This window comes from Podarcis muralis, chromosome 11, assembly GCF_964188315.1.
Source record: "Podarcis muralis chromosome 11, rPodMur119.hap1.1, whole genome shotgun sequence".
Lineage (NCBI taxonomy): Eukaryota > Metazoa > Chordata > Lepidosauria > Squamata > Lacertidae > Podarcis > Podarcis muralis.
In genome coordinates, this window is record NC_135665.1 from 47,615,891 (window position 1) to 47,638,710 (window position 22,820).

Genomic DNA, 22,820 nt, shown 5'->3' on the forward strand with positions numbered 1-22,820 from the left:
TTGGAAAGTTTCCCTAAAAGGTAGAGTATAATTCATCATGTAAGTGAGTGGCTGGTGCTATGGAATGGAAGAGGTGTTTGATCTTGTTGGCATTCTAATGAGAAGCTAATTTGCATTTCTTGAACGGATAGGCAAATGGAAATGCCGCTAGCCTATGAAGTTTGCACTTCTCCGAATTTTGCGATGCGAAATAAAGAAACAATGTGCAAGAAATGCAGTAAGTTAGGGAAGATGGCTTTGCCTGAATGTGTGTATTGAGTCAGGACTGCACACAAACATAGAAATAAGCAGTGAATGCTGGTGAAATTTTCATGAGGATTTTTTTTTAATGCACAAATTGTTGTGGAAATCTAGAGAACTGAGTTTAAGACTGAGGGGAAAGGGGAAACTTAGAGAACCGAAAATGGCAAATTTGTACACCCCTAAGTAGGCACAGGGACACGGGTGGTGCTGTGGGTTAAACCACAGAGCCTAGGACTTGCCGATCAGAAGGTCGGCGGTTCGAATCCCTGTGATGGGGTGAGCTCCTGTTGCTCTGTCTCAGCTCCTGCCAACCTAGCAGTTCGAAAGCACGGCAAAGTGCAAGTAGATACCACTCCGGCGGGAAGGAAAACAGCATTTCCGTGCGTTCAGGAGGGTCCCCCCTCCTGAACGCAGCCCTGGCTCACCTTCTTCAAACAGCTGAGCTAAAGGACATCCATACTGCGATTATATCGGCTAACTCTGCTGCTGAAGCCATGAAACTATTCAAGACACTCACAGAAAGGCTGAAACTACACTTAACAACTGTGATCAAAAATACTGCCACAAAAAGGTTAACGGAATTTGCCACCTGGTTTGACTCTGAGTGCAAACAGGCAAAGGGACACCAGCAGAGAGCTTACCGTAAATATAGGACCTCCAGGTCGCCTCTCTTATTTACTGCAAATGTTTCTCTTCGTTTACGTTATGCGCAGATCAGGCCAGTGTTTAGCGTAAACCAACCCAGGCCATCTTAAAAATATTTCTTACTGCTTCAGGGTGTCTGAGGTCTGCCTTTACCAACTGTGATATAATATATGCTGGTCCTTAATGTTCCACGAAAGAGTGCAGCTGTCGCCACCCTTTTCACTCTGCTTGCTTTTCTAGAGGTTGTCGCTACGCAAAGCTGAAGATAGCAAAGGCAAGCAGAAGAAAGATAGCGATAACGTAAGGGAGAGGATCATCAGGCGAGCGGCCCTTGAATTCGAGGATGGCATGTACGGTATCCTTTGGCTGTGTGGAATGCAGTCGCTTTTAAAAAAAATATTTTCAAGGCGCATTTGAATTCAATAAATTTGTGTACAGAATAAAGAACTCGGATCCGTTTAACCTTGACCGAACCGTTTAAGCTAACCTGGGTATTGGAATCCCACTGCTTGCCAGCAACTTCATCAGTCCAGAAATAACTGTTCATCTACAGAGTGAAAATGGAGTCCTTGGCTTGGTAAGAATGGGACACAGGCAACGGGAATCAGTACACAACCCAACCGTTTGACTGGAAAGTTAATGCAAGTGTTTGTTTTGTGTTTTAACTAGGGACCTTACCCATCTGAAAGTGAAGTTGACCCCGACCTCATCAATGCAGGTTAAACCCGATTTTTGTCTTCCTTTCACATATTTATACTGCCCTTCCTTCAAGAAGTTAATGGGGAGGTGGGAGAGGAAAGCAGAGAAACAGAACCATGGACAGCTTCAGATAGCTTCAGATAGACTTCCAAAATGTTTGGAAACCAAAGTGCGGCTTCTGATTGGCTGCAGGAAGTTCCTGCAGCCAATCAGAAGCCACCCTGGATGTTCGGCTTCTGAAAATCATTCAAAAACCGAAACACTTACTTCCGGGTTTCAATCATTCAGGAGCTGATTTGTTTGGGAGCCAAGGCATTTGAGATCCAAGGTACAACTGTGCAGCATTTTAATGTCTCTGGCATGCTGGCTCTTAAATAAGCTTTAATTTATCTGCAAACTTTCAAAAATATATATATTTTTAAAAGGTTGCAGAGAAATTAAAGCTTACTTAAGAGCCAGCATGCCAGAGACATTCATATATCTATCTATCTATCTATCTATCTATCTATCTATCTATCTATCTATCTACCTATCTACCTATCTAAGGGAATGTCACAAAATTTTATCAGAGTCGCTGGCAAGGATCTTCGTTCGCAAGCATTCTCCCTTGGAAGAGTCTACTTGAAGTTTGGAGGGACTCTTGTCATTTGTGTTTTATTGCTTTTGTCTTTCTGTTTTCCTCACTCCCCCCCCCCCGAAAAAAAGAGTAGAAGCTTTGTGAAGCCTTGTTGTGTGACACAGACAACATTGATTCCCAGCACCACCCTGGGATTTTGCCCGTTGGCCATAGCAAACTTAACACCGAGTTTCTTCTACAGGCAAAGAGACGGTCACCGTGCTTCCAGGGGCTTCCTACTTCTCTAGCGATGAATCTTTTGCAATGATTCGAGGGTATGTAATGAAAAAACCTAATTTGCTAAATGTCAAGAGCACAGGCCCAGCTGGTGCCTGAACTTATTAGTAACCCACACCAAAGTGACTATCCGTCAGTCTTCTGCGAAACAGCAAAATAATTAGTAGCTGGGTGTTGGAACTCAATAGATTTAGCAGCTGGGTATTGAACTCAAAATAGTCAACTCGGCTGGTGCTGTCAGTTGTCAGGCCAACACTTTTTTTGTACTAATCTTTTGTGTTGTATGAACAGAGTATTAAGGGTGATTTTGTGGCACAGGCTGTGCAGTGATGTTCTGTTTTTACCGTTACCGCCTTGGTGTGTTGTTTAGCGAATGACGAGTGGTCCCAAGTTTGACATGTAGATAATTATCCCAGGCCGCTGAGTTCAGTGGGACATAATCCAAGGTAACGACACTACCCTTATATCTGCCTTAAAATTCAATGGATCTTACTCCTCGGTAAGTGGGTATAAGATGGCAGCCTCAACGTGCTTGGGATTTTAGTCTTGCAGCTATCCGGCGGTGCTTGATTTTAAAGCTATTTTTCTGCCCCTGCTTTTATACAGAGGTTCGAAAGCACCCCCGGGTGCAAGTAGATAAATAGGGACCGCTTACCAGTGGGAAGGTAAACGGCGTTCCGTGTGCTGCGCTGGCTCGCCAGATGCAGCTTGTCACGCTGGCCACGTGACTCGGAAGTGTCTGCGGACAGCGCTAGCTCCCGGCCTATAGAGTGAGATGAGTGCACAACCCTAGAGTCTGGCAAGACTGGCCCGTACAGGCAGGGGTACCTTTACCTTTACTGTTCAGGTACTGTTTATAGAGAGTACTTTTATAGAGAGGTACTGTTGAGACGTGGGTGGCGCTGTGGGTTAAACCACAGAGCCTAGGACTTGCTGATCAGAAGGTCGGCAGTTCAAATCCCTGCAATGGGGTGAGCTCCCGTTGCTCGGTCCCTGCTCCTGCCAACCTAGCAGTTCGAAAGCATGTCAAAGTGCAAGTAGATAAATAGGTACCGCTCCGGCGGGAAGGTAAATGGCGTTTCTGTGTGCTGTTCTGGTTCGCCAGAAGCGGCTTAGTCATGCTGGCCACATGACCCGGAAGCTGTACGCTGGCTCCCTCGGCCAGTAAAGCGAGATGAGCGCCGCAACCCCAGAGTCGGCCACGACTGGACCTCATGGTCAGGGGTCCCTTTACCTTTTTACTGTTCAGGAATGGTTAGAGGGCTTGTAGATGGAACAAACAAAAATTGTGCCAGAATTTCTGATGCTAAAAGCGTGCTCGTTTCTTTCTTTGTTCCTTTTATCAGGGGACATGTTAATCTGACAATGCTTGGAGCGATGCAGGTGTCTAAATATGGTGATCTAGCCAACTGGATGATTCCTGTAAGTAGATGGAGAAGGGTCCTTATTATATATTTGCATCATGCATTTTATTCGAAGTGATTAGAAGCGTCTTTTCATTTCACTGAAATGATGTGTTCTCAACAGTAGTAAAAATGACTCCTTTTGGATGCACGCAGTGATCCCAATGCTTTCTGTTTGTTCTGTAATTGAAGAACTTCTTCTTTTTTTTACATATAAAAAATTCCAGCTCAGTTCATAAGTTCTCCCAAGAGCAGGGTGGGTGCTCACGACTCCTTCTAACAAAACATGTTATTGTGTAATCAAAGTAGAGAACGGGCTAGTAATCTTCACCTACTAATTGAGCTTTGGACGCTGCCTTATAACTGGCCCATTTAGCTCAGTATTGTCTAAAATGACTGGCAGTAGTTCTTCCTGATTTCAGATGGCCTTACCTGGAGGGGCTGGGGATCAAACCTGAGACCCTTTGCACGCAAGGCAGATGCTTCACCATTGAGCCACAGCCCTTCCCTAAACATCTTTGGTTCTCCACTTTGTAATCTAGTCATTCCTAGGCACGTTGGCTTTTTCAGCAAGGAATCCAGCTGTCCATAGAGAAATTGGCAAAAGCCTAAAATGTAGGTGACAGAATGAATTAAATCAATTTCCAGAAGTAAACACACATGTAATGTAGTCACCATCATCATCACCATAATATGGGCTGTTTAAAAAACTGTTTTTTTCTTATTGCAAGGATTTCCTTTTCTTAGTGTAGTTCAGAGTCTGTTCACCTCCCACTGAGAACTTGCAACTTGTGATATTTCACTCTCAGCAGTTAAGCCTTTTCATGCAGCCTCGCCTGACACCAATTTAGGGATCCTGGAAAAAATAGTCTGCTTCACTCTTGAGGCTTGACCAACGAATGATGAATGTAACATAATATTTAGGCCCTCTTTGCTTTGCTTGGAATCCGAAAGAGCAATGGCTTCTTAAGAGTTAACCTATCCTTTGAATGTGCTCAGATATTTGTTGGGAGTCCAACTCCTATTAGCCCCAGCAAGCATGGCCAGTGGTCAGAGATGATTAGACTTGGAGTCCAGCAAGATCTGAATGGCCACAATTTCATCCTGCTATAAACCTGCTGTTAGTGTTTAATATCCTCACCATAGTCTAGTTTCTTAAAAGAAAGTTTGCCTTGGGCTGGAGTCCTACGTATGTCCCATTGAACTCAGTGATGTTTACTTCTGACTAAGCATGTAGGTTTGAATGAAATTATTCTTTTCATACTCTACTAAGCTCCATGTGAACAGTGGGGCTATTATTTTTGAAATAATGGGGGGACGGGACCCCAGCCTACCCCTATACCCTCACCCTCCAGATTTGAAAGACCAAACCATTTTGCAACACAGCAGCACCAGGAGCTTCCATTTTGAAAGAGAATAGTCAAAACTCTGCTTCCCTATAATTGAGCCCATTCGTGCATCTGAAGGAGCTCTCTTTTCAGACGAGATACACCTTCATTTGAAATAGGAGGAAAATAATACGTTCTGACATAAAACATGCACAAGTCATCATTTTTATGATTTGCGGGAGGTGTTGCCAACCCCGTAGTATGTCCATTTTGAAAAGACTTGACTTTCACTAGCAATTTTTCCTTAATAGTATTTGAAGCACTAATTACTGTGGATTAATTTTTTGGGTTTTAGCTGGTTCTATCTTGTAAAAAAACACACACAAAGCACAATTTTAAACTGGCTCTTTTGTGATCTGGAACGGCTGCATCAAGAAGTACATTTTGCGATGAATTATGTTGCTCTTCTGGGTGGAACTCCCCCCCCCCCCCCGACAGAAATGTTGAATATGAGGCTGTAGTTTCTTTGACTAATGATGCTTTTATATTGGTAAAATAGCCCTGAGCCATTGAAGATCACACTTTAAGAGCAATGGGGTAGGAGTTGGAGGAGAGATTAAAAGTGATGGATGAGGTCTCCTAGGGATTTATTAATATTAATACCATAAATACTGGTGGTGCTGATCTGATGCAACAGCAAATAAACCACTGAACCGGTGACAGATGCCCTGAGGCTAACTGTTGATGAATCCTGAAGAATAAATTTGGGGAAAGTTCTACAGTCGGCATGCAAACGCTTCGAAACTTTCTGCCAACTTTTATCAGCTCTCCTTGTATTCAGAAAGGGGTTCTTGCGAAATGCCTGCTCCTGGCAGCTGCTTTTCCTGGGCAAAACCATATTACTGAAGATGCCTTATGACGAGGCTACCTACCATGGCGGCAGGCACCCCAAGGAATCAGGCAGAGCCATTTCTAGCCTCCTTGAATGCTTCTTTGTAGTGCTTGTTGGCAAAGGGCCTTAAAGTTGCTTTCCTATTTATCTCCACAGCAACCCCATGGGGCAGTAAATATTGCAGGGTGGGGGGAAAGTCACCTCATCGTGACTCTTCCGCTTCAGAAGGAGAAGGGGACGACAGAGGACGAGGTGGTTGGACAGTGTTCTTGAAGCTACCAGCATGAGTTTGGCCAACTGCGGGAGGCAGTGGAAGACAGGAGTGCCAGGCGTGCTCTGGTCCATGGGGTCACGAAGAGTCGGACACGACTAAACGACTAAACTTGCATCCCAAGTAACTAGAAATAGGGTTACATTATACATGGTATTTTTCAGGCGTTGAGAGCCTCCCATTTGTGTGGGGTGGGTACAATGATGGAAGTCGCATTCCAATACCACCTGAAAGACACCACATTGGCTACCGTAAACGGAGAGGAAGAGGGTATCAGGAACTCTTTTAGAGATTACTTATCTTAAGAGTTATTATCAGAGTCAGAAGAAAGAATGCATGGTGCGGCTTACCAGAAGACACAGATGTGGTCAAAAATGTTGCTCCTTTCCAGGGTGTGTATTTGCATTTGGTTTTCCATAGATGCTACAAAACAAGCAAAGTCAGATACATTAATGAATGCATCAATTTATTACAGTGGTACCTCAGGTTAAGAACTTAATTCGTTCCGGAGGTCCGTTCTTAACCTGAGGTACCACTTTAGCTAATGGGGTCTCCCACTGTCGCCGCACAATTTCTGTTCTCATCCTGAAGCAAAGTTCTTAACCCAAGGTACTATTTCTGGGTTAGCAGAGTCTGTAACCTGAAGCATCTATAAACCCGAGGTATCACTGTATCTTTAGAGGTCAGTGTAAGCCGAGACCCTAAATAGGGGGTAGGAGAGCTGAAAAGAATTTCGCATCTGCCAACCAATGCGCCCCTTTGGTTTCAGGTAGTACATGGGGAGAAGAGTCGAAAAAGCCCAGGACCCAAATTTCCACAGCCCTCTAGCAGCTATGGTGGCTCATTTACCAGAAGTGATGTATTTAGATTTAACTCTGGAAGTGTATACCCAATTCTGACCAAACTAGGCCGCCTATGTATATTTTGCTCTATGAGCCTTAGTTTGGTCAGAATCTAGTATACACTTCGACAAGTAGGCATTCGACAAGGTGCCCCATGATATTCTTGTAAAGAAGCTGGTAAAATGCGGTCTTGACTATGCTACCACTCAGTGGATTTGTAACTGGCTGACTGACCAAACCCAAAGGGTGCTCATCAATGGTTCCTCTTCATCCTGGAGAAGAGTGACTAGTGGGGTGCCACAGGGTTCTGTCTTGGGCCCGGTCTTATTCAACATCTTTATCAATGACTTGGATGATGGACTCAAGGGCATCCTGATCGAATTTGCAGATGACACCAAACTGGGAGGGGTGGCTAACACCCCAGAGGACAGGATCACACTTCAAAACGACCTTGACAGATTAGAGAACTGGGCCAAAACAAACAAGATGAACTTTAACAGGGAGAAATGTAAAGTATTGCACTTGGGCAAAAAAAATGAGAGGCACAAATACAAGATGGGGGACACCTGGCTTGAGAGCAGTACATGTGAAAAGGATCTAGGAGTCTTGTTGACCACAAACTTGACATGAGCCAACAGTGTGACGCGGCAGCTAAAAAAGCCAATGCAATTCTGGGCTGCATCAATAGGAGTATAGCATCTAGATCAAGGGAGGTAATAGTGCCACTGTATTCTGCTCTGGTCAGACCTCACCTGGAGTACTGTGTCCAGTTCTGGGCACCACAGTTCAAGAAGGACACTGACAAACTGGAACGTGTCCAGAGGAGGGCAACCAAAATGGTCAAAGGCCTGGAAACGATGCCTTATGAGGAACGGCTAAGGGAGCTGGGCATGTTTAGCCTGGAGAAGAGGAGGTCAAGGGGTGATATGATAGCCATGTTCAAATATATAAAAGGATGTCACATAGAGGAGGGAGAAAGGTTGTTTTCTGCTGCTCCAGAGAAGCGGACACGGAGCAATGGATCCAAACTACAAGAAAGAAGATTCCACCTAAACATTAGGAAGAACTTCCTGACAGTAAGAGCTGTTTGACAGTGGAATTTGCTGCCAAGGAGTGTGGTGGAGTCTCCGTCTTTGGAGGTCTTTAAGCAGAGGCTTGACAACCATATGTCAGGAGTGCTCTGATGGTGTTTCCTGCTTGGCAAGGGGTTGGACTCGATGGCCCTTGTGGTCTCTTCCAACTCTATGATTCTATGATTCTATGACTTCCAGATCTAACGCTAAATACATTGCTTCTGGTAAATGGGCCAGCAGAGGGCCACAGAAATTTGTGTCCCGGGCTTGTTAGATTTGTCTCCCTATGTACTATCTGAAGCCCAAGGGGCGCATGGTTTGCCAGATGTGAAATATATTGGCATTATTTTCAGCTCTCCTACTGGACTATGAAGCTTTAAGGAGGAATTAATTTCCCAAATTGGCGTGAAAGAAAGAGCAATTCCGCAGTGGAACCAATTACCTAAAAGGGATGCGCCCTCTCGCTCTCTCTCTGTGTGTTTTGGAGGGGGAGGCATTACTGTTTTGTTTGCTATTACGTTATGCATTTGTGTGGTTCTATGCTGCAAACTGCCCTGCGATCCTTGGATGAAGAGCGGCGTATACATTTAATAACTAGAAAATAAATAAATGTTCTACACTCCATAATGGGGAGGTCTTCAAGCAGAGCCTGGCTCTGTTGGGGATGTCCTAGGTCTCACGCTCCACCAACTGAGCTATTACAGAAGGATAAGCTGCATGCATCCAAAGGTGACCGCCCTATGGATCATTTGAGGTTTCCCCACTGATCCAGCAGATAATTTCTTCTAAAGGAAGCCTTTTTAAGACCGGACTGTGGCTTGCATCTTTGCCCATGGGAACGTGGGTGGCAGAAAGGTCCGAGCGAGCCTGCCATTTTCATAGGCACAATTTCGAGTCAGTTCTGGGGTCTGTGGTGTATGTCAAGAGTGGCAAATGGCATGAACCTTATATATTTGTCTCTGTAAATAACTGTTGGTTCAAAAGCAGGATTTATCAGACAGCACTGCGACAAAGGGAGGGAAGTGTCACATTGTGGATATAGGATACCGTATTTTCCGCTCCATAAGACGCACTTTTTCCCTCCTAAAAAGTAAGGGGAAATGTGTGTGCATCTTATGGAGCGAATGCAGGCGGGAGGCTCTGCTCAGCGCTCCCTTTAAAGAATTTTTTTTTCTTGCACCCCCCCTAAAAACTAGGTGCGTTTTATGGTCATGTGCATCTTATGGAGCGAAAAATACGGTATATACCCATCTTTTGGAAGCTTTAAGCGTGCATGTGCTCAGATTGGCGTTTGTATATCTTTCTGCATTGCACTTGAAGGATTTTTGAACCAACTTTATGCTTTTATTCCTTGTACTGCCGGGGGAGGGGGGGAGGGATGTCAGCATAGTAATTTCCTTGCATTTCTTGGTAAAGTTCATTGGGCTCTTCTTTCCTCCTCTGCATTCCTCCAGATCTAATCTATCTGTCGGAGATAGCAATATGATGACAATAGTTCTGTAATTGTACCATTCTGAGGCTGGTAGTCACTTGGGGGGAAAATGACACAGCAAATATATTTCAGGGCAATTCATCTTTGGTTCTATCCAGTCATGTACTTTTTATTGAGGAAATGGGAATACAAAGTACTCAGGCACAAGGGGATTGCTTTTGTTGTTTTTTTAAAAAAAATAACTCAAGCTGCGGTAGCAGGTAGTGGATATTAATATTGTCTACATTTTACACACAGTACTTTACATACAATACAAAAAAATATATATATTTCAAACATACTGACTTGGGGAAGAAGGAAATTTTGTTCAAGGCGTCCTTATGGTTAGTTTCTCCATGACTTTCAGTGATTTCTAAAACTGCAAAAAATAACATATTGCCGAACACTTGTTTTTGTGCTGCTATTTTTAAATCTTTGCAATTTCTTCCACGGAAGGAGAGCATGAGTAGAATCTCACTTTAACACCTTACCCAAGTGGTTTTCAACCTGTGTGCCGTGGCTCCCTGGGGTGCCTTGAATTATGGTCAGGGGTGCCGCGGGCAACACTGGCCTCTGTCCCTCTTTCCTTCCCTCCCTCCTCTGATGCTCTCTTGCGTCTCTGCCTCCCAAAGGCTTGCACAGCTGTTTATTGCAGCAGCTCTGGCTACAAACTCCACAGGCAAATGGTGCCTCTGGGGCTGGCCAGGGGGTGCTTTCCAAGTCCCTGTGGGGCAGTGGGGCAGCTCAGAGACCAGGGGCTGCAGTTGCGGCTGCCCAGAGGACTTCCAAGGAGAGGGGAGAGGAGGCTGAAGGAACTCTCCACAAGGGAGGGTGTTTGAAAAAGGGTAAGAGGCTGGTAAGAGGGATGACAGAGGACGAGATGGTTGGACAGTGTTCTCGAAGCTACCAGCATGAGTTTGACCAAACTGCGGGAGGCAGTGGAAGACAGGAGTGCCTGGCATGCTCTGGTTCATGGGATCACGAAGAGTCCCATGGACTGCAAGAAGATCAAACCTCTCCATTCTCAAGGAAATCAGCCCTGAGTGCTCACTGGAAGGACAGATTGTGAAGCTGAGGCTCCAATACTTTGGCCACCTCATGAGAAGAGAAGACTCCCTGGAAAAGACCCTGATGTTGGGAAAGATGGAGGGGACAAGGAGAAGGGGACGAAAAAGGACGAGATGGTTGGAGAGTGTTCTCGAAGCTACCAGCATGAGTTTGACCAAACTGCGGGAGGCAGTGGAAGACAGGCGTGCCTGGCGTGCTCTGGTCCATGGGGTCACGAAGAGTCGGACACGACCAAACAACAACAACAAACGAGGCTGCCAGCTCTGCAGGCAAGGGGTGACATAATTGGGCTCTTGAGCCCTACAGGGGTGCTGCAGAAAGAATGTAGTTGGTCAAGGGAGCCGTGGACTCAAAAAGGTTGAAAACCTCTGGCTTATACAATGCAGAGCCAGCTCTGGTTAGCTGCTGCCTCAGTTCTAAACAGGTTTATTTGGGTGTGTACCTGTTCGTTGAGTAAGGGTCTTGTCTCAGTGGTAGTGCATCTACTTGCATGAACAAGGTTCAGTCCCTGGTATCTCTAGGTAGGGCTGGGAGAGATCCCTACCACAAACTTTGGAGAGCTGCTGCCAGGCAGTTTAGACAGTACTGAGCTTGATGGACCAATGCTGATCCTGTCCCTGCAGAACTTTCACACAATTGGGCCAATCCAAAGGATCAGCTGTTTAGATACGTCAAGGCAGTCACACGAGGCTTTCGGCAGCAGCACTTGCTTGGCGGTCTTCTGCTTCACATAAAACAAATGGGAATTACCCTTCAAGTGAATGTGTGGGATTGTCACCTCCATGTTGGGAAAGCACTCAGTCCTTCCTCCTGAAGGATCCTGGGAAATAAAGTGGATTAAATTAAATTCGAGTTTGCCATTTTGAAATGACTGCATTTCCCAAACAACCATGCACGCTAAGTGGTTGCTATCAGGTTTGCAACTAAATTGAGCCTTTCAATGGCCTAGCAATACAATCCAAAACTTTTGGTCACACAACCCATGTGTGCTGAAGAATTATAGATATTTAGAGACAAGATGCAGTTCCTCGTTTTCCCCCATCAATCTTCTTTCCCCATAAATAATATGGGAACACTCTCAAAATGGTATCCTTGTGATACGTAGAGACTTGGAGATGTTATGAAGAATCAGTTATTCAGAGAGAAACTAAAGGGACCGTTGGCTTAATTTTGCATTTTGTGCGGGTCTGATGCTTGTTTTCCAAAATCTGTAGATTAAATGCATCAAAGGAAAGAGTGTACTGAGCTGTGCTGTTGACACCTGTTCTTCTTTTTTGTGTGTGTGAAATCTTGTGTTTTTAGGGTAAGATGGTGAAAGGCATGGGAGGCGCCATGGACTTGGTGTCCAGCTCAAGAACTAAAGTGGTCGTCACTATGGAGCACTCTGCAAAGGTAATCTTTTCATAAATATTCTCTTCTGTGGGTTTCTCCTTAGACTTGGAAACATACCCTGGGTTCTGTCCAATTCTGTGCACTCTGTGTGCACAGAGTTCCAGCCACCCAATGGGGCTTCTTCCTCTCTTGTTTTCCTCCAACTTTCTGGAGCAGGTTTTCAGGGTGCACGGGTTGTGGAGAGGAGGAGAAAGTTTTGCTGCATGAGTGGAAGAGCAGATTTAAAAGCACGTGGCTGCTATCCATGATGGCTGTGCTCTGCCTCTACAGTCAAAAGGGACACGGGTGGCTCTGTGGTCTAAACCACCGAGCCTCTTGGGCTTGCTGATCGGAAGGTCGGCGGTTCGAATTCCCGTGGCGGGGTGAGCTCCCGTTGCTCTGTCCCAGCTCCTGCCAACCTAGCAGTTCGAAAGCATGCCAGTGCAAGTAGATAAATAGGTACCACTGTGACAGGATGGTAAATGGCATTTCTGTGCGCTCTGGCACTCGTCACGGTCCTCTGTGCGCCAGTAGCGGTTTAGTCATGCTGGCCACATGACCTGGAAAACTGTCTGTGGACAAATGCCGGCTCCCTCGGCCTGAAAGCAAGATGAGCGCTGCAACCCCATAGCCTTTGACGGGACTTAACCGTCCGGGTCCTTTACCTTTTACAGTCAAGAGGCAGCAATTGCTTCTGAATAGCAATTGCTGGAAGCCACAGGAGGGGAGGGTGGCCTTGTGCTCTGGTCCTCCCTGCAGGGTCCCCATAGGCATCTGAATGGTCATTATGAGAACAGGATGCTGGTCTAGATGGGCCACTGGCCTGATCCAACAGGCTCTTCTCATGTTCTTCTGACTCCCCGCAAGGAATCATGGGAAATGTAGTTTGTTAAGGGTGCTAGAAACCGTAGCTCTTTAAGTGGGAAACTACAGGTCCCAGGATTCTCTTGGGGAGATCATGTGCTTTAAACGTTTGTTGAACACCAGTGTGTGGTGTGGATCTGCCAGATTTCTGCCTTCCTAGTGAACAGCGGCATTAAATGTGGCCCATTGTTTCTGTATGAGGTTGTCCATTGCCTGCTTTCTCGCAAACTCCTGTCTCTGTGTTTAGCACTTTGCCAGGTGTGGGGGCCCTATGACCCTCCAGGTATTGCTGAACTATAACTACCACCACCCCTGGCCATTGACCATGCTTGCTGGGATTAATGGGAGTTGTAGTTCAGCCACATCTGGACAGGTAAAGTTCCCCACACCTTTGCTGTGCTGTTTTTATCCTGGAATAGATGTCCTCTTTCTTCATCTCACTAATTCACTTGTATCTTAAAACAACAACAACAACAACAACACACAAGCTTGCCTTCCTGACCACATTTCTGAAACTTTCTAAAGTCATAATAATAATAATAATAATAATAATAATAATAATAATAATTTTTATTATTTATGCCCCATCCATCTGGCTGGGTTTCCCAATTTTGCTGCTTCTTCACTTGCCACCATAAGCAATCCATATGCTTCTTCCCAGTCTCCAGCCTCCTTAGCTACTGTCTGCAGCCGCCATTCCTCCCTTCCCCATGAGTGAGCTCCCTTGGAATGGTGTTTACATGGTGGTGTAATGTCGATTCACAGGGGGAAATGTCAGAAATAAAATGGGCACTGGTAGGCTTTACGCTCTCTCATCTACCCCCACCCACAAACCAATCCCTGGAAAATTACTAAATATTGTCCTGAAGGTGGGTGAGGAGAGAAGGGAGCCATTTTGGGACAGGCTTGAGTTAAAACCACCCCACCCCCAAAATAGATAGACGTGATTTAGAGTATGGTATTCTTCACAGGGACGCAGGTAGCGCTGTGGGTTAAACCACAGAGCCTAGGGCTTGCCGATCAGAAGGTCGGTGGTTCGAATCCTGGCGACGGGGTGAGCTCCCGTTGCTTGGTCCCTGCTCCCGCCAACCTAGCAGTTCGAAAGCACATCAAAGTGCAAGTAGATAAATAGGTACTGCTCCGGCGGGAAGGTAAACAGCGTTTCCGTGCGCTGCTCTGGTTTGCCAGAAGCGGCTTAGTCATGCTGGCCACATGACCTGGAAACTGTACGCCGGCTCCCTTGGCCAATAAAGCGAGATGAGCACTGCAACCCCAGAGTCGGCCACGACTGGACCTAATGGACCCTTTACCTTTTATGCTTCACAGTTGAGGGGTGTGTTGGTATTTGTGCAAATAGACCAATGGGAATATGCTGCAGAATGGGACTGTGTAATACACATTTTAGAAATAATAATGCTTTGACCCTTGACCTTCAACCTTTGGGCTAAGCATGAGTCTTCCCTTATTAATTGCTTGTGGGGAGATTTGATAGGTCTATGTTACAAAGGCTAGGCCTTGGCCAATATCTCTGTTCTTCTATTCCCATTCTGGTGGTTCCCCCCCCCCCCTCCGTAGATGCGGCTTCAGAAAGGTTTTAACCAGTGACAGTAAGATCATATTTAACTGCAGTTAAGCAAGATCATATTTAACTGCAGCATTCTGCAATGCTTGGGGTCACAGCGGCTGCCTGGAAAGCAGTCTTCTTTCCTCAAGCCTGAGCATTTCAATCTCCCCGGGATGCTTAGAAGGAGATATTGCATGACCTTAAAGGTATACCTGATGGGTTGATGAACACTTTTCTATAAAAATAGCACAGATGAATTGTTCCTTTCCCGGGAACAGAACTTGGAAGGTCCTTGAATTAAGCATTGTCATTTCCCCTTAAATACCTGTCAGTTTCACTCAGGGGGGGGGCTAGCTGCCTTGAATGCAGAAACAGATGTTAACTGGTAGGAATTGGAGTGAAGCAATTGTTCCCTGACATAAAGTGGGGAGGGGGGAGAATAAATTAAAAACCCATTTTGGTAGGCAGAGTCGACACCACTGTAAAATTCGTAAAATCATCACAGTTTAAAGGGACAATGCTGGACTACCCAGGAAAGCAGTTTTATTTTATTTTTTTGCAATTGGGGCAACCTGCAAGGAGTTGGAGAGAGGGCTCAATTTTGCAAAAAAACATAGGCAACAGTTTTTTTGTTTTTTATGTGCCAATCATAAGAGAACAACAGGGCAAGAGTAGGAAAGATTTTAAGATAATCCCAGATGCCCCTGTCCTTTACAGCTTTGCCTGTCCCTGCATATAAAGGAGGACATACCATTGCAACAGTATATTGGGGCAATTTTTAAGATTGTCATCAAAAAATATGAGCAGAGAATAGCTGTGTATCGTTCTAGGCAATGCTACAAGGAAACTTCAATATTCCTGGGGCACAATTTCTGGGCACAATTCAAAGTGTTGGTGCTGACCTTTAAAGCCCTAAACGGCCTCGGTCCAGTATATCTGAAGGAGCGTTTCCACCCCCGCCGTTCTACCCGGACACTGAGGTCCAGCACCGAGGGCCTTCTGGCGGTTTCCTCACTGCGAGAAGCCAAGTTACAGGGAACCAGGCAGAGGGCCTTCTCGGTAGTGGCGCCCTCCCACCAGATGTCAAAGAGAACAACAACTACCAGACTTTTAGAAGACATCTGAAGGCAGCCCTGTTTAGGGAAGCTTTTAATGTTTGATGTATTACAGTATTTTAATATTTTTTTTGGAAGCCGCCCAGAGTGGTTGGGGAAGCCCAGCCAGATGGGCAGGGTATAAATAAATTATTATTATTATTATTATTATTATTATTATTATTATTATTATTATTACTGGGGGAAATGCTGTTTTTACTCATAAAGTGAAGCGGCATTAACAGAGTTATTTTAGAAATATACTGATAGTATTAGAACCTGCTTCTGTGTGGTGAATCCCAGAATGCACCAATAATTTCTGGCCAGGCAGCCAACATGATTCCTTTTAACACCAATGTTGCTGTCTGCTCCCTCCCCTGAGAAGGGACATCACAAGCATGGAAAGGAGCTATGTGGTCTAGCTGTGATTCTTACATTGCTGGGGGTTGGACTAGATGACCCTCTGGGTCCCTTCCAACTCTATAACTCTTTGATTCAGTGATCTGCCAAACCCATGTGGTTCCTATGTCTGTGTTTCATGGTGTCCCGGAAGTGAGCAGGAACAGGGAGTGCAGACGTTATTATCGTATTGCTATTTTTATCTATAAAATTTGCACCCCACCCTTCAACCATAGATCTCATGGCAGTTCACAGCATAAAAATACAAGACAAAAACACAAAATGCGTAAGGAAAACAAGAACAAAAGCAAAACAAACCAATAACTCCCACCCCCTCCCACAAACACATTTGAAAGGATAAGGATGTTGCAAACTGGTTGAAGAGGAATATAAAGATGTATAATGAAGGCTCCAGGTGAACTTTTCGGCACACGATTCACTTGAGTGTATGCCAGTCCTGTTGTGTATGCCTTCTTGAGTAAGTCATTGTTACCCATGTCACTAAGGACCTCGGAATATTTCAGCAATGAATTCGTGAGCCTTCCACAACAGGTCCAAACACAGTGGAAGCTTCTGAGCTGGTGGTAGCATATATTTGTCTCAATCTGAAGTCCCTGACTGCAAGTCCTTTTGAATTTCAAGCAACCGGTTTTCTCCGACAAGCTGATCATTCGTTTGTATGTGTGTGTGTGTTCACTGTAGGGCAACGCCCACAAGATTTTGGAAAAATGCACTTTGCCAATTACGGGAAAACAGTGTGTGAACCGCATCATAACAGAAAAGGTAGGTTATCTTACGTTCGTTGCATTTCTGATCCATCTTTTTTGCTGAGCGGCTTGGGAGGGGCATTTTTATCTTCTCGATAATCCTGTAATGAGGGTTTGAGTTGCCCATGACTAACTCTTGGATTTTAATATCCCGGCTCCCTTGATGAGAAGGGATGTTGCAAACCTGGCCCAGGAAGAAGATGCAGATGTCTCTCACACGCTATTAGCTCTTGTAACCGTGCAGCAGTCAAGCCATATTTCCCAAATACTACAGTTTGCATGGCAATCTTAAGTCCTTACTTCATTTTATTTAAGGCATTTATAACCCCATCCAGCCAAAAGTGCTCCCGAAAATCAGTGCTAAGGTGGAGGGAATTGGTATTTATCAACTCGAAGCATTGGCTTCATTCAGCTAGTAAGGCCCCCTTCCTTTCCTTTTCTTAGACCGAAACAATTTGCATTTCTTTCCAAACCTGCAGGCTGTGTTTGATGTCGACAAGAAAAAGGGACTGACGCTGATTGAAATCTGGGAAGGGCTGTCCGTGGATGACATCAAGAAAAGCACTGGGGCTGAGTTCACAGTAAGTCATTGTGTGGCTAACATTGCAGTTGCGTTTCTTTGCTCTGAGGGAGCTTGCTAAGGAAGCAAAGATCAGCCCAAATGAAGGTTTATTTACGCGGCTTGTCCATGCTGCAGGTGCAAAAGACTGCTGCAGGAGTTTGTTCTGGAGAGGTTTCTGGTGCTTTTGGGGAGGGAAGTATGAAAAAAGGTTCACACACACACACACACACGCACACACACACCAGGTTCCATTTGTTTGGTAGGATTTTATTTCTTAAATAATAATAATAATAATAATAATAATAATAATAATAATAATAATTTTTATTTATACCCTGCCCTCCCCAGCCAAGGCCGGGCTCAGGGCGGCTAACAAGCAATAATAAAAACAAATTGAATGAATACATCTTAAAAACAAGATTAAAATACAACAATTAAAATATTGAAACATTAAAATATTAAAATGCAGCCTCATTAAAGGAGGAGAAAGGAAAAAGAAAGAGGGAGAGGGAATCAAATTGGCTCCAAGCCAAAGGCCAGGCGGAACAACTCTGTCTTACAGGCCCTGCGGAAAGAAATCAGATCCTGCAGGGCCCTGGTCTCATGAGGCAGAGCATTCCACCAGGCTGGAGCCAGTGTTGAAAAGGCCCTGGCTCTGGTTGAAGCTAATCTAACTTCCTTAGGGCCCGGGACCACTAGGGTGTTGCTATTTATGGACCTTGAGGCTCTCCGTGGGGCATACCGGGAGAGGCGGTCCCGTATGTCCCATAGATCTGAACAGAGAATTGAAAGTGGGTGGAGCACTGAGTGTAATTTTTACAAAACAAAAAAAATTCCTTCCAGTAGCACCTTAAAGACCAACTAAGTTGTAATTTTTACCTTTCTTAGTTTCTTCATACACTCACATATCCCGACTGATTCTTGCATGAGTGGACGGAATTTGAGGACGTGTTCCGTCCAGCCAAAAACACCCAGGATGCAAAATCAGTTCCAGTGAGGACTGTGGCCTGGGGAAAGTTCAGAGTGGGTACCACATTTAGCTCCTGAGCTACATTTACTTTCCTACTCCTGCTGTACATTGAATGGAGGAGACACCATCTTCTGCTTTGCTTCAGGCCTGCTCTGTGTGTATCTGTATTCACGCATAGATTGAAAGTGGAATGAAGTGAATATCTTGCTTTAAGCTGGGAGCGTTCGGTTCCCAACCAGCAATTTGCTCACTTCAGGGACTGCTTCAAAGAGAGAAGCCTCAGGGAAGTCCTGGAAACTTAGCTTACTGCTAGAACCCTGTGAAACTTAATTTATATGTCTTGTTTGAAGCAGGGCCTGTACATTTTGCACCAAAATGGCTCCCCTCAAAAGAAGAGAAACCACGCAGCAGCATTGTGGCTTCTTTGGAAGCCTGTGACTGAACTTTCTGATTTTCACAGCTTTATTAGAAAGAGCATCCTCTAGGCAGCATGCACAGCAGCCTCATAACAAGGGAGGAGTGATTTACAGCCTCCTGTCTTTTTTATGAAGCTGATATTATAAGCAGTCCGCTCGGGATTTTGTTGGGCCCCAAAGACAAAACTTTGACTTTCCCTGTGCCCTTAAATCAGATCTGCTACAGCTTGGCTTCAAGACAGATTGTCCCACCAGGACGATTTTCATTTGTACGTGTCAAATTTATCATCTGAATTACAATGCCACCATGGGGGAAAAAATCAAGCGGAATGGAAAGCTGTACCTGGATAAATCGGATATGTTTTGTTTGTTTTTAAAGCAAGCAAGTCCACAAACAGCAAGATTCAACTGCTTTATCTTCCCGTGGAAGCTTGGTTCTCTGTCAGGGGACACAAAAAACCATTAAGGCTGCAGGCCTATACTCACTTTGTGGGAGCAATCCCCATTAACCTCAGTGGGGCTTACTCCCAAGTAGGTGTATAGGACTGCACTGCAAGGCCAACTACGCTGGCTTCCAGAACATAGATGGAGAAGTTTGGTGTGTGCAGTAGAATCCTTAGTTCCTCCAGCTGTTCTCTTTCTCATGTAATCATCACATTCTTCTTTGCAATTGCTAGCATCGATCATCTGTCATTAGCACACCTGTGGCTCATAGATCAGCCATAGTAGGAGACAGAAAAGATGATTATTTCAGAGAGTTGGAAATGGCATTTGACATGGCTACATTGATGTTGGGGCAAAATGGCAAATGGAAACTGAATCTGTAAAAAAAAGAAAAGTCTTTCTCACTCCTGGTACAAATCAAAAGGGGCAGGACAGAACCTAGGAAGATGCGTTATACCAAGTCAGAAAAATGGTCCAACTAGCACGCGGGTGGCGCTGTGGTCACTGAGCCTATTGGACTTGCCGATCAGAAGGTCGGCGGTTCAAATCTTTGCGACGGGGTGAGTTCCTGTTGCTCTGTCCCAGCTCCTGCCAACCTAGCAGTTTGAAAGCATGCCAGTGCAAGTAGATAAATAGGTACCGCTGCAGCGGGAAGATAAATGGCGTTTCCATGCGCTCTGGCTTCCCTCACTGTGTTCCTTTGTGCCAGAAGCAGTTTAGTCATGCTGGCCACATGACTTGGAAAGCTGTCTGTGGACAAACGCCGGCTCCCTCGGCCTGAAAGCGAGATGAGTGCCGCACCTCATAGTCACCTTTGACTGGACTTAACCATCCAAGGGTCCTTTACCTTTACCTTTTTTACGCTGGCTGGCAACAGCTTTCCTGGATTTCAGGTGCAGGGGTCTCCCTCAGCTTGGAGACACCGGGGCTTGAACCTGTGATCTTCTGTGTGTGTATTCTCTGTAGACATAGGATGTCATGTTGTCCAATCCTGAGCTCACTGTGAGACCAGAAAGTGTGCATGGATTTCTCCTGTAAATCATTACCTGAGTATTCTGGTAGACATAAGTGATGTATCGTATTAACCAGGAGACAGAGAACCATCTCAGTCCAGATCTTGATAGCCTTCAGCTTCCATCAGCTTCACCCAGCATGGTCTCTCCTTGGTTTCTGCATAGTCATTGCTGAAGGACTTGGGCAGTTGTCCAGCAACATCTGGAAATAACATATTCACCATTCCTGCCCTTAATACTCTGAAATCTCATTGGGAACAGGAATCATGGCGCTGTCAAATTCAGCATCTATATAAATGGACAATTTCCAAGAAAATCCAGCATGGTCACATTTGATTTCGAAAGAAGAAACTTCCAAAAAGGAGGGGAATGATTAAAAAGGAAGCTGAAAGGCAAAATGGAGAGGGTCATATCTCTCCAAAATACACTCTAGATGTTCAGCTAGAAGGTATACTGCATATGGCACCAAGCTGCATTATTCGTCTGTTGATTTTTCTTTTCTTTCATCACTAGGTTTCGCCAAAGCTCTCGCCAATGAAGCAGATTTCGACTTGAAAAGTTGACTGGGCTTAACATCCACGCTTCCAGCGAAGGGGAATCAAATGTCTGTTTTGCAATTATGCATTTTAAAGAGGTCTTTGTAAAGTAGTTTCTTTGGTAGTTAGCGTTCAGGCTGACTATGTAACTAGAACTATGTAAATGTTTATTCGCAAGCAACAGTGCAGTTTCCAAAAATAAATCCTAGCTGGTACCTAGATATTTATAATTGCCACACTGCAGGTTTGACTGCAAATAAACGCTGGCAAGAGACAATAGCCTGTTTTGGGTGATCCTATCTTGGTTTATGAAGCGGAGAAACACACAAGCCTTTTCTTGGAGCATGCGCAAGCCACAAATCACCCAGAAAGTCTTTAGTTAGCCAAAGTTTCCTTCCTATGAGCAAGCCAGGATCTTCAGCCACAGCATGGCTTGAGACCTTGAGTTGTTCCAAAGCTGGTAGCCATAGTTTCCTGGTTTGGATTAAACAGGTGACTGTGGTTCAATAGAAGCTCCATGCTTTGCTGCGCAAATGGGCTGCAGGTGTGGGCAACAGGCTCATGCAGATCTCTGCTTAAGCCGAGATAGGATCAAACACATCCAATCCCTTGTAGATGTGAATGTTAATACTGTAACTCTGTATGGAGGCAGAGGTCACTTCCACGCACAGAACATGCTAATTTGCAAGTGCCTGTACGGTCGGCTGCAACTGCGCACACACAAAGAGGTACAGGACAAGTTGTTGGTTTTCAAACATGTAAATAATCAGATGTTTGGATATTCAGGAGTTCTACTTACAGAAGTTTGCATAGCTAAAAACCTGGGCAGGGGGAGCTGTTTATATTCTGTAATTGAAAGTCCGTGTTTTGTTAAACTACCATGTTTCTGGTCTTCAGGGCTGCAAAGACAGGCTTGAAAGTCTGTGGGCTCTTCCTGCTGAAACCTCAGAAACCAAGGAGAGACATTGGCATTTGAGATTTCCAGCAGTAAGGGAATTGGGTTTTGTGCTCTGCGTTAACTAACTCCTTCCCCTTCTTCATAAATAGCACTTAGAACACTTTTGTGTTGAATTTTCAGAGTAGGAGTAAATGAAATGCTAGCAGAATGAGGTATGCAAAATAAACAGAGGGATGGAAATTTAATTTGCATAAATTATGCAGGCCACAGAATGCAGTCGTACTTTATACAAAATTTGGGTTACCTTGGCATAGGATTTTCATTATTTAAGTTCTGAGTACAGACAGCCCTAGGTTGCATAGGAAACATACAGTGAGTTGATAAGCTTTCAGATAATGGAAGTTTGTTGAAATGGAAGCCATTGTCCTGCTCTCATGGTTAATTTTTTTAAAAAACTGACTTCTTAATAAATGCATACAGAGTTGCATGAGTACAGTTAGTGTCTGGATTCTGTCTTCCCCTTGATATCAACAAATCATTCACACAAATATCTAGCGACGCAGTGGGAGCAAGGTAGGGCCTTTTTACGGCAGTTGCTGTGCCATTTATCTGTTTGTATAGTAACTATGTCACCCGAAAGTGGACCTTTCCCTTCACACTTTAAAATGGTAGCAGGTCACATTTCTCTCTTTTTGCCCTTAGCAGTTCCAAAGATGGTGGAAATGTACGAATTGGATGGTAAAGATCTTATCTAATACTTGGTTAATAAAGACTCCTAAAAGGAAAAAAAAAATACTGGATGAAAGCTACATATTAGAACTGGGGCAACTGAGAACCAATGTGGTATAGCAGGCATAGGCAAACTCGGTCCTCCAGATGTTTGGGACTACAACTCCCATGATCCCTAGCTAACAGGACCAGTGGTCAGGGATGATGGGAGTTGTAGTCCCAAAACATCTGGAGGGCCAAGTTTGCCTATGCCTGTGGTTTTCAACGTGGAAGACTTAGTTTCAAGTCCCTGTTTAGCCATTAAGCTCAGTGGGTGGCCTTGGGCAAGACATTCTCAGCTTAACCTACCTTAAGGGTGGCTGTGGGCTAAGGTGCCATTCCTGAGTACTTTGGAGGCACATTGAT

The 22,820-nt window shown here is 44.8% G+C and overlaps 1 protein-coding gene across 1 annotated transcript in view; it reads left to right on the plus strand.

The window, feature by feature from the left end:
* The window catches only part of OXCT1 (3-oxoacid CoA-transferase 1), a 58,555-nt gene extending 36,374 nt beyond the window's left edge, over positions 1-22,181 (plus strand). Inside the window, exons 9-17 of the mRNA XM_028748002.2 lie at positions 1,129-1,243; positions 1,371-1,465; positions 1,558-1,606; positions 2,406-2,478; positions 3,787-3,862; positions 12,091-12,180; positions 16,783-16,863; positions 17,327-17,428; positions 20,766-22,181. Of these exons, the coding sequence (XP_028603835.2) occupies positions 1,129-1,243; positions 1,371-1,465; positions 1,558-1,606; positions 2,406-2,478; positions 3,787-3,862; positions 12,091-12,180; positions 16,783-16,863; positions 17,327-17,428; positions 20,766-20,807 (723 nt within the window). The 3' untranslated portion in view covers positions 20,808-22,181. The remainder of the gene's footprint in view (positions 1-1,128; positions 1,244-1,370; positions 1,466-1,557; positions 1,607-2,405; positions 2,479-3,786; positions 3,863-12,090; positions 12,181-16,782; positions 16,864-17,326; positions 17,429-20,765) is intronic.
* Positions 22,182-22,820: the final 639 nt, after the last annotated feature.